General features: G+C 38.3%; 1 protein-coding gene across 2 annotated transcripts in view; it reads right to left on the reverse strand.

Moving 5' to 3' along the window:
• Nucleotides 1–20,082, reverse strand: part of LOC117394875 (zinc finger CCHC domain-containing protein 2-like) — an 88,606-nt gene that overhangs the window by 14,951 nt on the left and 53,573 nt on the right. For both annotated transcript variants that reach the window (XM_033993552.3, XM_033993551.3), the window contains exons 7-10: nt 18,037–18,097; nt 14,504–14,639; nt 11,677–11,744; nt 5,855–5,952 (exon numbers count right to left, since the gene is read on the reverse strand). In XM_033993552.3, the coding sequence (XP_033849443.3) occupies nt 5,855–5,952; nt 11,677–11,744; nt 14,504–14,639; nt 18,037–18,097 (363 nt within the window). The remainder of the gene's footprint in view (nt 1–5,854; nt 5,953–11,676; nt 11,745–14,503; nt 14,640–18,036; nt 18,098–20,082) is intronic.

Consider the following 20,082-nt stretch of genomic DNA (forward strand, 5'->3'; position numbering starts at 1 on the left):
CCCATGCTCCCTCTCCCTTCTAACATGCACAAGAAAATCACTTGCTGTGTGTGCCGCCTGCGTTCAGTTTGTAAACAAAGTCAGTCTGCCCCCCCACCTCCCCTCTCTATAAAACTATATTAACAAACTTTATTAATACGCGTCAAAACAACAAAACAGCCAGCACTATTGGTGTGTCTGTATTAGTGTTCCGTGGTATATTGATACCTACGGTATATCATGACACCAAAATCCTACAATACCTAATATCAGGGTAAAATAAAAATATCAAAGTATTGCGGTTTTTCAATACCGTGTTTTTTTTATTTATTTTTTTAGCTTTTAAAACAAAACCTTGTAATTGTGTGCTTTAAAAGCAATACGAACTAAGCTTATTCATTTCCACTTAGCGGAAGTGACCAACTACCCTGCGCGCTCTGGGAAAACTAAATTACTGCAGCAGTCATGGTGAATGCCGGAGAAAGAAGCTTGATGTGGAACTATTTTAGATTTCAGCCAGATGACAACAGCAATCTGGTTGAAGGCGGACAGCCATAATGTTGAGTGTTTTAAAGATTTGAAAAACAAAGGAGGAAATGCCACCAATTTATTGAAACATCTTTCAAATCACCATACTGATCTCTTTACCGAAGTGCATATTACTTATAAAAAAGGTCACAGCAAAGTTAACACATAAAACAGGAATGCGCTAGAAGCTGATCAAAAGGGAGTTCATTGATGCTTGTTTATTTTTCGTCATTGCAGTGCGTGTCAGAAATGTTAGCGATGTTTTTATGTTCTTTGGATTTTGTATTAATCAGTATTTTATGTGCATGTAATGTGAGCATGAGTGGTGGAAAGACCAGAATGAATACAGACTTCATTGCCAGCACATGTTTCCCTAACAGGATCAATGTGATACTTCACCTGCAGAGGAAAGCACAGGAGCTATAAAGCTTCTGAGTCACACTGCAAAAGTCCGCCAATGCAGATCGCTACAGGTTCAGCATGAAAGCAATACAAAGTTTATTATAGTAGTCAGAGTGGGTTGTCTTTTGTCTAATTTACTTTCTTTGCAAGATTTTTAACAACTGAACAGCACGATGGGCCAAATGGCCTCCTCTCGCTAGTAAAATGTCGTCTTATGTTCTTATTTAAGGTGCACTGGGACGTTGTTTTCACTGAGACATTTAGCTTGAATACGCTTAAATTCTCGCACGTAAGAGGAAGGCATTAACATATGCATTACTGAATTGCGTATGTTAGCGCAGTTTTTTGCCAGAAATATGTTTTTTTATCCGCTGAACTAACTTTATTAAATTATTTGGAAGTGGTGATTTTCAAAATATCTAACACTATAAAATTGTAAAATGAACGCATGGTGTTCAAAATTAAGGAATACAACGTTTGTGTGTATTCCCTATGTAACATTTACTGTGTTTGTTTAAAAATAAATGTTTTACAGTGTACATGAATCAATCAGGCTAGTCTAGTTTAGCATTATACTCTGTTTTACTTTCTAAAAGATTTGAACAGTATAGATTCATGGAGGTTTTATGTTGAATATGACTAAGAAACTTTACAAACAAGAGGAGGTCCATTTGGCCCATATTGCTCATTTGGTGGTTTATTGATCCAATCAAGATCCTCATCAAGCCATTTCTTGAAGTACCCATGTGAATCAGCTTCCACAACAGTGCTTCATTTTTTTCATTCCTTGCTCACATTTTTTTAGCACTTCTGAGATACCCCTGTATGTAAAACATCTGGCCTAGTTATAAAGAGTCTGCTTCAAGGAAAGTATTTCTGTGTTATTTTGTTATCTTTAAGAATTAAGAGATTCCTTGTAATTTGAGTATTTGAAGCTGGCTGAAATGCCAGAGTTCTCTTTTTATATGTAAGAAATAAAGAAAATGGTGTCTTTTACACAGTGTTGTGCTTTCTTACCATTTTTATTTGAATTGTATAGTCGATGGCAATGACCTTTGAATACACTGGAAATATTTAAACAGCAAGCATTCCACCATGCTGTAGCATTATTAACTGTTATCAGCCTCTTATGCACTTTGCACTTGCAAAAAAAAAAAGGAATTTGGAAGCCATTTAAAATGTAATGAACATAAAGTTTTGCAATAGTATCGAATATCATGATAGTGTGCATGGTATCGTATCAATACTCCTTAACTGAGGTATCGCAGAACACTTGTCTGTATGAGACAAAATGAGTTAAAATGTATTCAAATTAGGTTTGGGGTTTTCAATATAATTACAAATATAACTGAGTTACGCATAAATATGTAAACATACACACATGCATATCTATGGTTTAATTATGATAATAGATAGATAGACAGACAGACAGACAGACAGATAGATAGGGTTAGGGTTACAAAGCCACCATGGTTGTGTTGTCTGACATGACTACCACGTGCCTCCCTTGCAGATGTTCCTTGAAGTACTGCAGGCCGGGAAGAACTGCACACAGTTCAAGCATGGCCCTGGGACAGTCAGAGTTGTCTCCTAGCTGCAATCAGGGCAACCAGCTGCTTGTTAGGGTTGGCTGGGTCTTTGCTCAAAAGGGAAACATGATGTACTTGTTCAAGGCGATGACCAGAGTGAAGGCAGTGAATCACCATTAGAAAAAACGGCATGTGCACTGCTGGGAGGGTGCTGTTCCTCTTAAGAGTGGATGTTCACCTTTAGAAGTTGTTAGTTACCGCTTTACACAGTGTTATCACTGTTGTGAACGGTGTTGTCACTGCTGTGAATGGTGCTTTCATTGTTGAAAACGGAAAGCTCTGTTAAAAGAAGACCGTGCCAGACAACAACTCTGTGACTGAAATCCCTGGAATTTAAGCGCAGTCAAATTCAGCTCAGTCTTACAACTAATAACACCCCTCCCTGTGTTAGCCCTTTATTAACCAATGATACGTTGTTCTTGTGGCTTAGTGCTGGGAGGTGTATAGTAAAAAGAATCGCAACAATAATACATCATAATAATGAGTCATTTTCTCACATGATGAGATTAAACGACACAGAATTGAATTGTGACATAACGGGCCACCTAAGCTGAGCAAGTTTGTGAATGGGTTGTAGATCAGATGTGCTGGTGACGGACACCGGCGGCAATGACGGCGGGCACGGAGGCAGCTTTTGCTGCATGTTTTTTAAATTTGGAGCGGCACTGCGGCAAAATGGGTTGAGCAGCATGGCAATTGCCGTCAGTGCCGTCGGTTATTTCGCGTCCTGTAGTACGCTACAACACGGTACGGTACAAGCACACAACCAATACTGTGCAGGAGGCTCAGCTGAAAGCAATAAGCCTACATGCTGTCCCTATACAGAACAGTACTGTTAGCCGTGTATGCAGGGCAGGAATTAGCACTAAGACCTTTTCATGTATCAGGTCGAAGGCTCAGCATGGACAGCACAAGACTTGCCCGTATAGTGCTATGCTGAGCAGAGCGAGTCCTTGCTCCGATACATGTTTCAGACTAGAGGCCAAAGTTCCCCCACTGTTAGCCCCGATAGCTACAACACTGGTGGAATACTCCGAAAGAATATACAAGAACAACAAACACAGTATGAGAAACACAGCAATCTATATATACAGTGCAGTCCGTTTAAGAATCACTGACATAAGAATCAACAGCATATAGTGATCAAAACCACTGGGACAAAATCATTCCTATACTTGTGCAGGTATGTTTTTGTGTCCTCTGTTAGTGAAAATGTGTTTCAATGAAGTGAATACACATTTAATTGAATACATACTGAGTACATCAGTGTTATTTTGTGATATGCATGTAGATGGTGCGGGGCGGTGAGGAGGAGGAGGGGAGAGGATTACAGCGCTTTGCATCTCCGTTTAATGAAAAACTGTGAGATTTGCATCGCAACAGAAAATAAGTACACTGCGGTGGCAAAACAACCGCTAATAAAACAAACAAAATAAACCTAGCTCTCAGCTGGAGCGCTACACTAACAGTACTTTGTGTGGAACAAACACTAGATCTCTTACTCAAGTTTTGGTTTCTTTTTGTTACTTCTGCTTCCTTACGCCTCTATACCCCTCCATCACAAAGCTATCAGCGAAGCCATTTCTATTGAGGTGTCATTAAATTTAACAAGCTGGTAACCAATTGACTATTATCCACAATTCGTTAAGGAAAGCAGCTGTGGATTTTTCATGGGCGTGCATACATGCAGGAACTCGTGACATTTAGTGGTCAACCGATTACACTGCAGCCAGGGAACAAGCTCTTACCATTCTCATACTAAGTTTGATGGATGTGATTCATATAAAACTGACTGCACTGTGTGTTGTGTATATCCATATATAACACACACAGACAGACAGACACACACAAAGTAGTTTGCAGAAGTATTCCCCCCCTACCAATAATGTCACATTTTGTTGAATTACAAATAATGTATGCACAGTTTTTCAAACAAACTGTTTTTATTCAAAGCTTTAGTGGTTAAATGTCAGCAAAACTTGCAAAGAATTCACAAAATGAAATTTACTGGTTGCATAAGTATTCAGCCCCTTAAGTCAGTACTTGGTAGAAGAACCTTTTGCAGCAATTACTGCTATGAGTCTTTTTGGATAGTAGGATGGTGAAATCTTTGCCCATTATTCACAGGAAAATTGCTCCAGTTCTGATAAGTTTGTTGGGGATCGTCGATGGACTGCAATCTTCAAGTGTCACGATAAATTTAATTGGATTCGAGTCAGGACTTTGACTGGGCCACTCAAGAACATTAATTCTCGTCTTGTTCAACCACTCCAGTGTGGCTTTGGCTTTGTGCTTTGGGTCATTGGGTCACACGTACATATACATATATTAGGGCTGTCAATTAATCACAGTTAACATCTGCAATTATCAAGATAATTTCTTTGGAGATTAATTTTTTTAACGCGTTAATCGTGCGTTTGTCTATTATTTCTTTAAGTTTACTTTTGTATTAATACACCAGGCTTTTATCAGAAACTAGTTTGTTTATGCGCTGCGCCAGTTGTTTCCTGACTTCCCCTGCTAAGAGGGGCAGGGAAGTGTGTGAAGGAAAAAAAAATAAAAAATCCCACTTTGCAATAATTCTCTCTGTCGCAGATAAAAACATTTTTTGGTATATTAATGCTGACAGTCTATACATTATCGGGACCTGAAAACATTTCAATTCATCTCAGTTTTCTAACTAGGAGAAAAAAAGGCACTGCTCAGCAAAATTAACAAAGAGTCAGACCTTGAGCTGCAAACCCAGAAGGAGATGTGAATCCCCGGGGGAAGAAGCAACGCACTGGACCGCAGGGGGGGAGAAAGCACACGGACTTCGTAGTGCTATCACGCCATACAAATACTTATACAGAGGATCAATAAAGGCTTAAAAAAACACGATAAATCAGAGTGAGCTCCTGCGCTAATAAAGGCTGAGGCAAAAGTGATGCAGATTCTCCTGACGTACATCGCCTTAAGGGCGCGCATAGGCAAAGTGACGATGGTGGCCCAGGAGGCTCATTCAAGTAGCTTTGGTATACAGCTCAGTGTGAGTACACAATGCTAAATCCTGTGACTGATGACTGATTTCCCTGTACCTGAAGGAGAACTTGTTTATTTGATATTTGTTATTATTTGTTATTATTTGTTTTATTTAACCATTGTTGAAAGACAATTTTTATCCAATAGGTGGAGGGGAAGGCATAGCAATAGATTAAGTCATTAACATTTTACTTAACAATATAAGTTTTGTAAGAACAGCCCTTCACGTTAGTGAATGACAAATTATCAGTCCAAAACAAGTTTGAATTCCATTAGGTTTATTAGAACGTTAATTACTACAAAGAGAGAAGACAATTCCGTGCCGATGCCCTTACCTTTCCCAGACTCTGACCGCACAAGGTGCACTGGAGCAGGTCTCAGGATGCCATTGGTGATGTAGCTTATTCTACTGTCTCCTTTCCTTCCCTTCTCTCTGCAAAAAGAAAACAGACTGGGTACATGTCTTCTTTCTTTTTGTGTCTTGTATCAGAGATTTGGTTAGTGTGTGTTTTAAAGGTTCAAAACATTTAAACTAACCCCACCCCCACCCCCATGCAGCTACCTGTGGTTATAAAAAATAAAATACAGTGGAATGTCGCATATCCAAACGTCACATAACCGCCCAGATCAATTAACCGCCTTGCTAAATAAATAAAGTAGGCTACAAGAGTAATGGCATTGGCAGAAAATGCAGCTTCTGCGATAGAAACAGAAAGAAAGCTTTATAGCAATCAACCTTTTGGTGCGTTCCCCTTTAAGAGAGGCGGGCTGTGTGCTTGTGTCAGTCATCTGCGTGTAGCAGTGACATTTCAATACACCAATCGAGAAAGCTTTTTTTTTTGTGCAATGTGTTTATATGATGGAGCGTACGCTTACAGATATTGGCAGAGTGTTGTTGTGGCTTTTGAATTAAACAAAGCAAGCTTCATAAACGCAACGCTTACCGGCCGTATGTTTAAAATAGCCGAAGCAGTAATCAAACCGAGCTGCTTATCGGCTGTTGGCGATATCAAGAAAGAGCGCAAAGTACTGTGACAGAGATATTAAGAAAGCAGAACCAGAGAGGCAGGGACTTCTAGAGTTAAGAAAGAAGCCATCAGTTGCAGGTTACTGTTTGTTTTGTATTTTGTATTGTGTGGAGATAACTTATAACAAACAGCATAGCAACACTGTGTATTTGTAGCCTAATTAACCTTGTTTACGTTTGCTTACTTTTAAAGCAAAAAAGTTCCCCATGTTTAAACAGTTTGCATGTTGTTTTTGTTCACTAACCTATTTATGGATGTGTAAATGCTTTTTCCATAGATGTTCGCAAATCCGACTTTTTCACATACCCGCCTATGCCCCAGTCCACAGGGGGGCGGATATGCGACGTTGTACTGTATAGTAAAGCAAGTGGTCTGTGCCAATAATATGGAGAGTATAAGAATGTGGCACTGAGACGGTTAATGTTAACTGTCACTTGTAACTGAACTTTGAGATAATAACAGAATCTTTGTAGTTTGTGTAGAATGCCAGTGGTTAAAGAGTAAATAGCGGGGTTCCGAAAAATATAGCGTTATACATGCCCATCAGTAGCGGCTCCTGAGCGTTTGTCTGTTGGCTAAACAACAAAACCTGCTTTCATATAGTTAACCACTGCGGCTAAAGTAACGTAGCATTTTGTAGCAACACTGGAAAAACTTAAGCCACACCAAAGAATATTAAAGAAAAACTGTTTTATTGTACACAATACAATAAACATATTGACTATAACTGTGTCCAACAACCCTCTCCCCTAAACAACACTCACCACAAGTTTCCGTAAACACAAATATACCGGTAGATGGGCTTTTCAGCTTCCAATGAAAGACTGAATGACATACAAACAACACACTGTCACTGGAGAATTCATAATAAAAGATAATGTCTGCCTTTTACAACTTCACAAGGCTAAAATAATACAATTTTACTACATGATTTTTGTGGACATTTGTTTATATTTTTGTTAAGTATAAACAGTATAAACAAACTGTTTCAGCAAGACAAAAGTGTATTTTATTTGAAAACACATAGATATTTAAATGCCTGACCCTAACCCTTTGCTTACACATAAACAGTATATTTAAATGTGCTGCAATTTTACATTATTTTGACGGTGTCATGGTTTTCTTTCCACTGCAGAACAGTAAAGCGAAACTGCCAGTAGACATTGCTATAAGTGTATGTTAATATAAATGCCTCCCTGACCAGCCCCAGCTCTAGTTACACAAGCTTGTAATATTAAGTAGGATTGTACAGCGATGACTGTGTTTAAAACAGTTTTTTTTTTACCATGTCTTTTCACCTGTGACTACTGACCGTAATATTGCACCGATACCGACATTAAAACGCAATAAATCATAGTGAATCCTTCTTATTTTATTAATTGTTCCTCTTCTGAATGTTCTTGAACCCATTCTGTTACTATTTCCACACTGTATTTCAGAATATTTTTAAGAGATAACTAACAGTAACTGTGTCTACCACAGTCATATTGTTTCTAATCAGAACCTCTGTCCCACCAACCACAACGTTGGTGCGTATGTTATGTAATCAAGCTAAATGGCTTTCATTGGGTGAAATTAAATGAAACAAAACAGTCTGTATTGATCTACCAGGCAGCACACATTTAAAGTAATCATGTTGGCATAGTCTTACACATGTACATTTTCCAAAGCCTTCAGCACCGTGGCAAACATGGTGAAAATGAATTGAGCCACACAGGAAAGCATTTCGCTTGTGGCGAGCAGGAACGTATATAATATTACACTTTAGTATTATTTTAAGTACTTCTTATTATGCACAATAAAACGTTGCATGTTTCAAAAGGTACCTCAGAATTTAATAAGACATGTAATACAGTAATATAGTATATGCAGCACATAAGTCAAGCAACTGAAAATAACGAAAACATTTGTGGACTCTGTCTGTCTTTCTCTCCAGCAAAATGGTCGATAACAGCATCATACCAGCATAGACTTTTTTCCTTTTCCATCACATTAAGAGCAAGACAGCTTAAGCGTTCCTGACCTGTGGTATTCCTTGAATATGTTTTGATTCGCTTTAGGCAAGAAAAACAACAGCTGCTGAAGATGCAGGAACGGTTGCTACAAGACAGCTCAGACGGTAAAGCTGGCACATGGCTTTGTCCAAATTGTTTTGCCTTAAGTACTTTGAGAGAGCAAATATCCCCATTACCAACTTGGAGATTTTTGTCTGCATATAATACAAAGAGCTCACATTTCAAGCGCTCAATGTCAAAAACACAGTTGCACTTGATTAATTATTCTAGTCTGATGGCTCTAGAAGTTACAAATACTTCAGTTCCTCTAGGTTGACGAAACAAACGGACAGCTGCTCCAGCACATTATAGAGAATGCTGACTTAGAGACTAGGGTGTGTGAACTATGCATCAGCTGCACAGTCACTTACAACAACGTCTCACCCGAAAGACGGAGGCCAAGGAGATTAAGTGACTTGCTCAGGGTCACACAATGAGTCAGTGGCTGAGTCGGGATTTGAACCGGGGACATCCAGATTACATTTTCTTTAACCACTGGACCACACAGCCTACTTGATGTCTGTGATGGAGTCATCGGCAAAATCTGGTGAGTCCATAATGGTTTCAAAGGTTTGTAGATGTTCCAAAATGCTCAAGCACGCTCGTTCGCTTAGTTGACTTCGAAAAAAAACCTTGCAAATTTGGATAATGTAGCAAAGAAAATTCTTGCTTCTTTGATGAACTATAGCCATGGGCACCTTTTCCTTAACTTTTGCCTGTAAGCCATTCAGTTGGGATGCCCTCACTGCAACACCATCATACGCTTGTGCTACCAGTTTGTTTACATAATCCAGCTCATTCACTGCACGATCAGTACAAATAGAAACAGACCGAGCATTGCGGCCCTGTGGCAATGTGCCCCGCCCCTGTGTGCTTATTATGTGTTGTATGTTGCGTGTGTTAATGTTGGTGTATAGTCATTGGTACACGGGATATAAATAGGTCTGTGTTTCACGTGTATTTAAAAAGTGTAGATTTGTATTTAGGCACGAGGAGAGCACAAATCACTTCACGTGCTGGTTAAATGTAATATGCGAGCACGGGGTTGCACAGAATTAATTCACGTGCTGGGATTCAAGTGAGTAATTAATTAGTAATTGAATCCCAGCACAACAGTATATATAGACACATTTTCATTCACTCAGGGTTGGGTGTTCGGTGAGTGGAGAACGGGATTGGAGACGGAGGTAATTGTAAATTATAAAAGCGAATAGTTAAAGTGTTTTCACTCACCGTGTTTGTTCATCTGTCCGTTTAAGTGTTTAGTACGTTTTGTTTGTCTCTTTATTTTGGCGTGAAGTGCCGTGTCCTGTTTTGTGTTCAAACCTTTTATTTTCTGTTCTGCCTGTTAATTATTAAATGCTGAGCGCGATCACGCGCTCAGCCTCACCAAAACCCCAAGTCTCTGCCTGTGTGCTACTTCCTGGCTCTGGTCTGACACCACCCACTCCGGCCGTCTTTGTGACAGGCCCTCACTCACGTCATAAAACCCATAGAATCTCTCTTGTACAATCTCATCCACAAGTCTCAGGATAATTGACAACTGCGATCTGCAGGAGACGTCAGTAGTTTCATCCACTTGCCATGCGAAAAACAGGGCAACAGCTATTTGTATTTTAATTTCCCCCTGTACTGCATAGGCAATAGATGACACCAAATAATCGTGAATTGTTTTAGACAGTCAAGTAAATACAGTAGATTAACTTATGTGCGTTTCCAGTAACGTGTCATTTTGCTGATAACATAGTTCTCGATAATTTATTCAATGATTCAGCACCTTCTTGGTGCCCTCTGAAATGTCAACTCCTATCTTGCTAAATAGGTAACAGCATCTATTAGTCACTTCACCACATCTCTGTTCCTCTAACAAGAGCATTGTGTTTAGCAATTTGTATATGCAATCCTTCATCTAAAACGCAATGTCAATTCTGACTTCCCCAAGAAGCTGAAGTTTTACCCCTGCGGATACGTGACAGGATGCTGTTGCGGGTCTTTTTGATGTTGAATATTCATAGTCAACCATTTTATTTTTTTCGTACCATGAACAATTAAAAAGGCAATTTTGTTTTGGGCCTCCCTGTTGAATAAGGTGCTAGAGGCTAAACGAAACCCACCCGTGATACACGGCTATCACAGATCAGTATGGTTACTGCACTGTGATCGGCCATTTTGAAAAGAGCTTTGAGACAGACTTTAAAGTTATAAGTGTAAAAAGTTGTCAGCATGTTAACAATGAAAAGAAAAATTACAGGTACGTTATTTAAACAGTTGTAGCAACAAGTGGGGATGTGTAATGCTATATTTTTCAGAACCTTGCTACTTACTCTTTAAAGCTATGTGGCAATGAAAGGGATAATTTTTTACTGGACAACACTGGTAATACAGCAAAATCAAAGAATCCAGTTGTGTACCAAAAATGAATACAGTACTGTCACCAACACGTTACACATGCTGGGGTTATTAGGGGTGTGCTTATACTTGTACTCTGAATTGCCTTTAAGTAGTATTTAAAAAGGTATAGGCAGGTATTAAATAAATCAAAACACACCTATTTATTAATGTGTTGATTTCCTCTGTACGGCAGTAAAAATGTCAGAACCCTGGACGAGAGGAAAATGTGGATTTTAAAACACTCAATGTGGAAACTGAATGCCATTGGTTGGTACTCAATTGTAAAGGTGAGGGAAGGACAGCTTTTCATTTTGAAATCAACACAATTATAAATAGGTATGTTTTGATTTATTTAGTACCTGTCGATGAATGCTTCTTAAAGGAAGTTACGAGTATCAGCACAGCCATAGGGGTTATACAACCTTGAAAATATGAAGTTAATAGCTCAAATAATTTCAGATACAGTATGATGGTGCGTCACCCTCAAACTTGAACTTGACCTAGGGAATAACAGAATACATATGTATACCATATGTGAAGATGTTTAATAAACTGCAGACAAAGTGCATGGTTACACTCCTTAGCACCGAGGTCAGCTTGAAGCTCAACTGCTGTAGATTCCATCTGGCAGAAGTTACATGCCCTATGGAGCTTAATATCTTGTGTCGACCAAAAGTGACCTACCTGTCAGTTGCAGATTTCACTTTCTTCTTGCTGCCAGGAGGTAAACTCCATTTATCTTCACTTAGATGCTGTGTACAAAGCAGAAGGCATGAGAAATTAGTAGCTTTCCCTTGTCCAAATGAACCTCTGAACACTACAGGGGAACTAAGGACCCCAGGGGGCAGTATTTTCTTATGCAAACAATGACACACATATATAACAATGGCATTTATCAACACATGCAGGGGAGGGATTAAAGAAACACTAGCTACATACAGCATATACTTTTGTATAAAAGGGCTGCCCCTCAGATACGAAATTAATCTACGCACATAATGTGTGTTCTATAGAAACTTTGACAGAGGGCTGACAGCAGGTGCTCGGTTGGCACAGATGCTTCTGAAGTCTCAAACGTGATGACTATCGGCCATTTTGGGGAAAACAGTTCGCTGCAGATTTCCACCCCCAAGGAATTAAGAGGGATTTATCACTAAGAAATGTTTCTGTATGCCCCCCCCCCCCCCCTCAAACAATTACAAAACCTTAATAAATGGTCTGTTTTAAAACAGATTACTGTATGTAATTGGTTGAATCAGCTTTATACTATAGGAGGCTGTGTGGTTCAGTGGTTAAAGAAAAGGACTTGTAACCAGGAGGTCCCCGGTTCAAATCCCGGCTCACTCACTGACTCGCTGTGTGACTCTGAGCAAGTCACTTAACCTCCTTGTGCTCTGTCTTTTGGGCGAGACTTTGCATTTGCTGATACATAGTTCACACACCCTAGCCTCTGTAAGTTGCCTTGGATAAAGGCTTCTGCTAAACAAACAAATAATAATAATAAATGCCTGACCTGTAGGAGCCGCTCAAGTGCAATGAGTTGAATTTTCCTCCCCAACCCACATGATTGAGAAGGCAAATGCAGCGCACTCTCTGAATAAGCATAAACCCAGCATCAACTTAATAAACACAATTCTAACCACCAAGTTCCTGATTTTCCTCACCCAGTAATTCACACAGATCACACAATCATAGCGGCTGTTTCTAATTTAGTGCCACAAATCATATCATCCTGACTATTTAAAACAGTAAAGAGGCACGAAAAAGGAGTTCCATAGTTAGTTCACACTAGGTTCCTGTTACTGTACATGAAGTCACTGAGAAATGATGAATGAGTGGGGTGAACCGTTATCAGGTGAGTGTGACGTAACCCTGTCATCATATCTCACACATGACGCCCATAGACGTCAGCCCTAACACATAGGAAGTACTTCAGACCCATTTCTATTGAGCACAGGAACAGCCCCCGACACTGGGAGATACTGTTGTAACAGAGCAAAGTTTGTAACACCATTTTTATATCTCCTTTATAATCTATATAAATATATAAGCTATCTTGTATCAGAACTATATCAGTGTTCTTGATGGATCACCTTTAAGATTTACACAATAAGCTGGTGTATCGCTGGTGAGGGATATAGTGGAGGCAGTGCTCCAGATAAGGTTTTGGTTCATTCAGTAATTTACTCTCCACATTAGACACTATGTGAGTAAAATGTATTTTGGGTGAGTAAAATGCAACATTACCTTAAAGTCATGAGTACTTTCAAGAACTACTGTACTTACTTCAATGCTAACTTATATGCATTAACTACAGCCTTATATTTTAACTGTAATGTTACTTTGAACTACTATACAAAAACTTCAATAAAAACAAAAACAACAATTACTCATTTGATTTACTGAATACAAACAATATGGCTGTGAAGCAAATAAACACAGAATTTTTTTTTTTTTTTTATTTCAATGCTGCTGATGGAATATACTTAACCAAAGCCCTGCATATTTCTAATATTTAAAACAAAATACAGATACTACACTAATGCAAATAATAGAAACAATAATATTGTTTTCCTAATTGATCGCCTTGCTATAGCAATATAAACCATCCCGGCTCTCTCCAAACACAGAATAGTCTATTTATAGACTTGCCTTCTAAAAATTCAGCTGACAGATAGATAAATTGGTAAGACTGCGCCAAAGAATCCAGTCGCTTATTCACCAGTCACAAACACACATTGCAAGTGAGTGGATTGAACCATAGGTTTTTTTGTTTATTTTGTTTTTTAAACTCAAATTTATTGGTCACATGTTCCTGGCAGTTCCCAGGCCGGCTACAATGAGCTGTCTCGGCATTTCCATGATCCATTCTCTAGCTACCGCAGGCAGTATATTCACAATTGACCACTGAGACACCAAGAACCAACAAACTACAAGATGGTGGATAACATGCAAACTCAATATGTACAGCAAACTTGCCATGAGTATTTAAACATTACATTTAAATATCATGCGTAATTAATATTTTTTCAATGTGTAAAACCCCCAGTACGCAGTTTGTCTGGAGTGCTGAGTGCAGGTGTCTGTATGTTAGGATGTACATATTTCACACTTCAGTTTTATATCTAAAACCACTTATATTGTAACCAAGTTTTATCACAATTGGAGAAACCTGTCTGTCTATGCATTTTTTAATCTGTATGCAGAGAGAGACTCAACCACTGCAGTACAAAGTGACCATCTGCCACAGTCAATCCCAAGGGCCTATTAAAAAGACACAGGACTTTGTCTTTTTTCTAACATTGGGTGAATGCATGTATCAATAGTAATAGCCAGAAAAGATACTAATTTGGCTAATGATTCTGCATGTTCAATGTAAAATTTCAATCACTTTTATATTGCCTACAGTGTGTGGCAAAAAAACAGCATCCAGATTAACACTTCATGTTAGAAAAGGCAATATTCTTAAACATTTTAGTAGGCTGGTCTGTGGCTAGCAGAGGGTACCTACCTCATCAGAAGCTGGTGTGCAGTGCTCAGGGTTAGGTTTCAAAGAGCAGCTTTTCTTCCTCCAATCTAGAACTCCATTGTGCTCCAAGTGCTTGGCTCTCCTTTCCTCCATCTGAGGACCCTTGTTACCTAGAATGCTTTATATAAAAATTAAATAAAGAGAGTTACTTTTAGGCGGCTGAATGTTATTTCCTAACTGTTGGTACACATTGGGCATATGATATCACGGCTGGCTTCCGCTCCAGTACTAATGACTAGGGAAGAACGGACGGTGCATTTGTTTTGTGTTCTTTAAATGGCGGTTGTCATTTTTAAATGTATGGTGTGAGACATACTAAATCACAATAATTAAGATTAGGTAATATTCACTGGTCTATGTTCTTTATGGCGACAGAAGGTTTTAGATGAACAGGACATAAAAAAATCAACATTTTATTATTATTATGATGAGATGATGTAGAATTAGAATTCTTATATATAGTTGTTCAGTATGTTAGTATGACACCTCATAGAAAATGTGTTTAGATTTCATTATAAATGTGCCTGTTTAAATATTAAAAAAATAATAGATAAATAAATAAAAAATAAAAGATTATTACTAATACAGTGGTTCCCAACCTGTGGTCCATGAGAAAACCAGGTGGTCTGCAAACAACTCCCAGAATCAGGTTAGGCAGTTCAAAGCAACACAACAAACAGCTTGTGATCGTGCAAAGACGATCATACTGAAGTGTCATTCTGGGCCCGTGATCGGGTAAACGTGATAAACACACTTCGTTATGGACTACCATAATTAGCAGTACAGCTTATTAACACATATCATTGGCTAGGGGTGGAATAGAATTTCACTGCCTGCTTATCTGTTTTTTTCGTGGGGCGTCACTGAGAAGGGCATTCCATTTTTAAAGGGCGAAGACATTTTCCGCAGCACAAAAACAAAACATGACATGACACAAGAACTTGTTTACAGATAAGAACAAAAAAAAAACAGGAAAACACTGTAAATTTGATGTATTTGACTTATAGTTGGAACGTTTATTCCCTCTCGTGTTTTAATATATATGTTTTTACAACATTTATAAATATCAAGAAACGGAGTGGATATAAGCAGATACTATTTCATGAACTAAATTTATCAGGTACACTTTTTTTCCTTATTACTGATAATAAATGTAATGAATGAACTATTACTTTACTGAAATATTTATTCTGAGAAAATAAGATCGAGAGTAGTGTCCATTATTGCTTATAAAGAGAATAAATGTGTGTTATGTCATTGCAATCACTGTGTTAAACAATGTCTTGTAATTTGCCCAAACATCAATATTTTTTCAATAAAACTTGCAGGAAGTATTGTAAGGTCCCTAGGTTTATAGAATAACATGTTTTTATGCATGTATTTCTAAGCAGAATACATAATAATAAAAACATACCTGACGTTTAAAAAAACGGTATCTCACATTGAAAAAATATGGTTTCTGAAGTACTTTATACTGTTCCCCAGAGTGTTCTGAAAAAATAGGACACCAATTCCAAGATGCTACTGTAAAAAATAGATTTTTAGTGAATTTGTATAGGATAGAGCCAACTACAGCCAAAAACAAACCTGGTCCTGAGGGAGCATCCCACTGAAAATCAAGTGGTCCTTAATGGGTTAACCACATTATCTATCATTATAAAACGATATGTATGTAGTCTGCATTTTTCCCCTTTATCGGTTTTCTTTTCTTACAGGTGTTTAAGTTAATATAACAGCTCCCTTTGATGCAACATCAAGCATTTCAAAGCCACCATTTACAGCTTTCTTATATGAAACAAATACTAACTAAATAACTGTTACCACATTATGAAGGCACATTTGTCTTGTCAAACAGAGTTCTTTTTTTTAGCCAGCATTATTAAAAAAAAAAAAAAAAAAAAAAAATAGAGATATAGGAATATCCCTATTTCCATATTATAAGTTTTTGGAGAGGTTAGCTGTATATAGTAACAGAAGTTAATGTGAAACAAAAAGAGGCTATAAAAAGAGGCTTGACTGTACCGTAGTGTGAATGATTGATTTCAGCTCCATGTTATATGGGTTTATTCAGGCAGGTTTAATATCTCACAAGACTACATGCCAAAAGGAAATTCGCTTAACACTATTTCTGGAAATACTGCTCCCCACCCACCTCGTCTTCAGATTCTAGTATGCTTGTATTATGTACTTCGAGTGAAGCTGGCGACTCAGTGAGTGCAATACGTGGCTTTAGAAATGGACAGGTTAATTTGCAACACAAGGTAACGGTTGCGGGGACCAGCACTGGTATTTACATTTACTGGATCCGAGGACGACCCATGCCCCAGTGCATTATTTATCAGGAGGTTTTGTCAATCAAAACTCTTAATCCTGCAAAATTGAGACACCATTGACCTACAAAGCATTCAGAATGTGAAAAAATAAATAAATACATACATACATAAATAAATAAATAAAAATTTAAACAAAAGAAATAGGAACTTTGCCATCAGCAACTCAATGCGTAAAATGACAACATTCCTTGATGACTTGGTAACGAAGATTCAAGCCCAGGAATCTCATTAAGTTAGGAACGTTATATAAATACTTTACTTTCTACATGTACTTATACATATACACATACAAATTCAAAATGCTGTTGTGAAAAAATTCGTGGCAGGTGGTCCTTGGGAAAACTCCAAATACCAAGGTGGTCCCTACATTGAAAAAGGTTGGGAACCACTGACCTAACAGATCAGTGAAAGAAAATCACTTCCAGACAGATGTTTGTGAAACCAATCCAGGCAACGTTTATTCTCGTCTCTCCTGGATATACAGTAACTTGATTATGCCTGATTATACAAAACAGGAATATGAACTGATATTCTTGCAAGTTTGAAGCTGACAAAGTAACACACTCATTTATTTGGTGTTTTCTTTTAAACATACCGTTTACATGTTGATCAATGTGAAGTAATCTGCATAAAAGTACTATATATTGACATTTTTCATTATCCTGATGCAGCAAACCCAATTATAATGAACTCCCTGATATAAGGAACATTTCTCCAGGTCCCATGGGGGTCGGTTATAGTGAAGTTAGCCTGTAGATGTATTTTCAGTGATGAAAACACTTGCGTGAGTTAGAACTTGACAGAAAAATGTATGTAAGTGTAAATTTGTAGCTAACATCATGTAAATTTCTGATCAGTTTTTGAGGTTGTGAAAGCACTGGTCGCACACGTGCTCCAAAAACAAAATTGATGGTCGCACCGTAGAGCCCTGGTAACCATATCCACTTTCTGAAAGATATACATTTATACAGTAAACATACCCAGCAGTGTTATGTCTGACAGTCACTATTAACAAAATGGACTCAGTATATGTGATACCAGTTGCAAAACACTTATGGATACAGTGAAATAACCAATAACACCCATACCCCCTGCAGAGCAATGTGATGCCTGCAGTGGTCAATTCATGATACGAATAAAGGATTTTAAATGAAAAGTACACTTTAATACAGGCTCACTTACCTTAGGCTGGGGCTTTTGTCGGCATGTTTCTTGCGATGACTTGCCATGTGCGGCTCCATATCTATAAAAACAGGTATGTAAGGTTTTCAGGAATCACTCATGACAGACAAGAAGCATTAGTACCACAGCCATATACAGGCAACTATAATGAATATGGATTTCAAGGGACCAGCAAAGAAATTTGTCTTATCAGTAATTCTTATTATCAGGTGACCAAGCCAAATGCATACTGTCAGGTTTTACTGACATTACAGTAACACTGAAATCAAATTTCAATTACAGCACAATGAAAAGTATTATACATTTAGAAGTACTGTGCATTTTATTGGAAATAGTATACATTACAAATGAATTGTACCGATCCAGCTGCTGTGCTAAGATCTCAGCTTTGTGTCTCATAGTATTGCCTGATACAGGCAGATTCTGATCATTGGCATTTTTAAACCACAAAAGCAAAGTGTCCTCAGCATCAGGGTATTAAGTAAATCGGACACGCTGACGACTTGCATCCACAGTTTGCTGTTTATAGGTCAGTATTACTGCATCCTGGTTGTTCAGAATGGTTAAAGTATCCACAGGAATGTTGAAATTTGCAGCATCTTGTACAGTGGTGCATTATCTACCACTTTCAACGCCTCCACTTTTGTCTGCAAGGATAATGCACGTGCCCTTTAATTAAGAAATGTAACCATTACTGTATGGGGTATTTACCTCCTAAAGACCCAAAACCTATTGCATACTAAAGCTGCTCAGCGAGCGTGCGACGCAGTCACGGCCCATCCCCAAGGACACAAAAGGACTCACAGATCTCAGCGTCATTTCTTCTGATCGGACAGCCTTATTCGGATAAGTACTTGTTGCTCCTATCTGTATAAGCAGCGGCTATTCAAGTGGATAGCAGACACAGTCAGGACTGCCTATGAGCTGGCCAACTTACCCCCTCCAGAAAAGCTCACTGTCCATTCCACCAGGGGCATGGCAACTTCGTGGGCTTTATTCCAGGGTGCATCTGTCATATGCAATGCGGTGGTGTGGGCTACTCCCCATACCTTCACTAGGTTCTACAGGCTGAATGTCGTGGATCCTCAAAACCCTGGTTTTGGAACTAGTGTTAAAGGGCGGCTTCCCAGTCGACCCTTACAACAGGCATAGAGCATGCTCAGTTCTGCTCCCCCTGTGCAGCTCAGAGCGCTGCAAAGCAGATTTCATATGTGATCCGAGTGAGTCAAAAAAGTCTCTCCCTCAGTTGCTCCGTTACTTAAGGCAGCTGTGTCTTTGACAACTCTAAATGTATCTTAGGATCAGTAGTCCCAAAAGAGCACTAAGATACAGCACAGAGGCGCTAATCTGGATGCAAGTGAATACATTTCCCAGTATCCTTTATACTCAGCTGCTCAAACTTGGACAATTAATTTTATTCAGATTGTTGTTCTCCGAGGGGTTCCAAAATAATTTGTGTGAACAGGAAATTCATGTTAAGTGAATTTGTATTATAAGAAGCAATTTACAATAAGCGACTGCTAAATTGGTCCGGAGCCATGTAGAAAATGTGTAGAATCAGGAAATGTGTTAAATCTGAGTTTGTTTTTTATGAGAATTGACTGTATGTACCATATTTAACATGATATGTTACTTAATGTAAACATTTCTTTATATTTTATAGTTGTCCAATGAAGACATAATTTATCAATTCATTTATTAATTTAAATCTTGGTATTATGTAAGCATTTTTTTTAACCAGTGGCTCATTGATGTAAAGTATAATAGTTTAATCGTTTAGTAAATTACATGTATTTCATTATTAAAATATATGGAAATGCCCATCCCAAATATGCAGATTGCAAAAAGCACTGGGAGGACCATAAAAGATGAGATACTCTGAGCAATGTGACAAATTATACAGAGGTTGACTTACTCATCAGATGTTGCTTGTGTTACCTTGCTTTCCCTTGCCCAGTGCATGTCACCTCAGTATTCACTTCCACGGGCTACATGCAGCATGGTGCCAGATCCCTAAAATAGCTCTTCTGTTCAGGTTTGTCTTTT

This window comes from Acipenser ruthenus, chromosome 3 (genome assembly GCF_902713425.1).
Source record: "Acipenser ruthenus chromosome 3, fAciRut3.2 maternal haplotype, whole genome shotgun sequence".
Taxonomy (NCBI): domain Eukaryota; kingdom Metazoa; phylum Chordata; class Actinopteri; order Acipenseriformes; family Acipenseridae; genus Acipenser; species Acipenser ruthenus.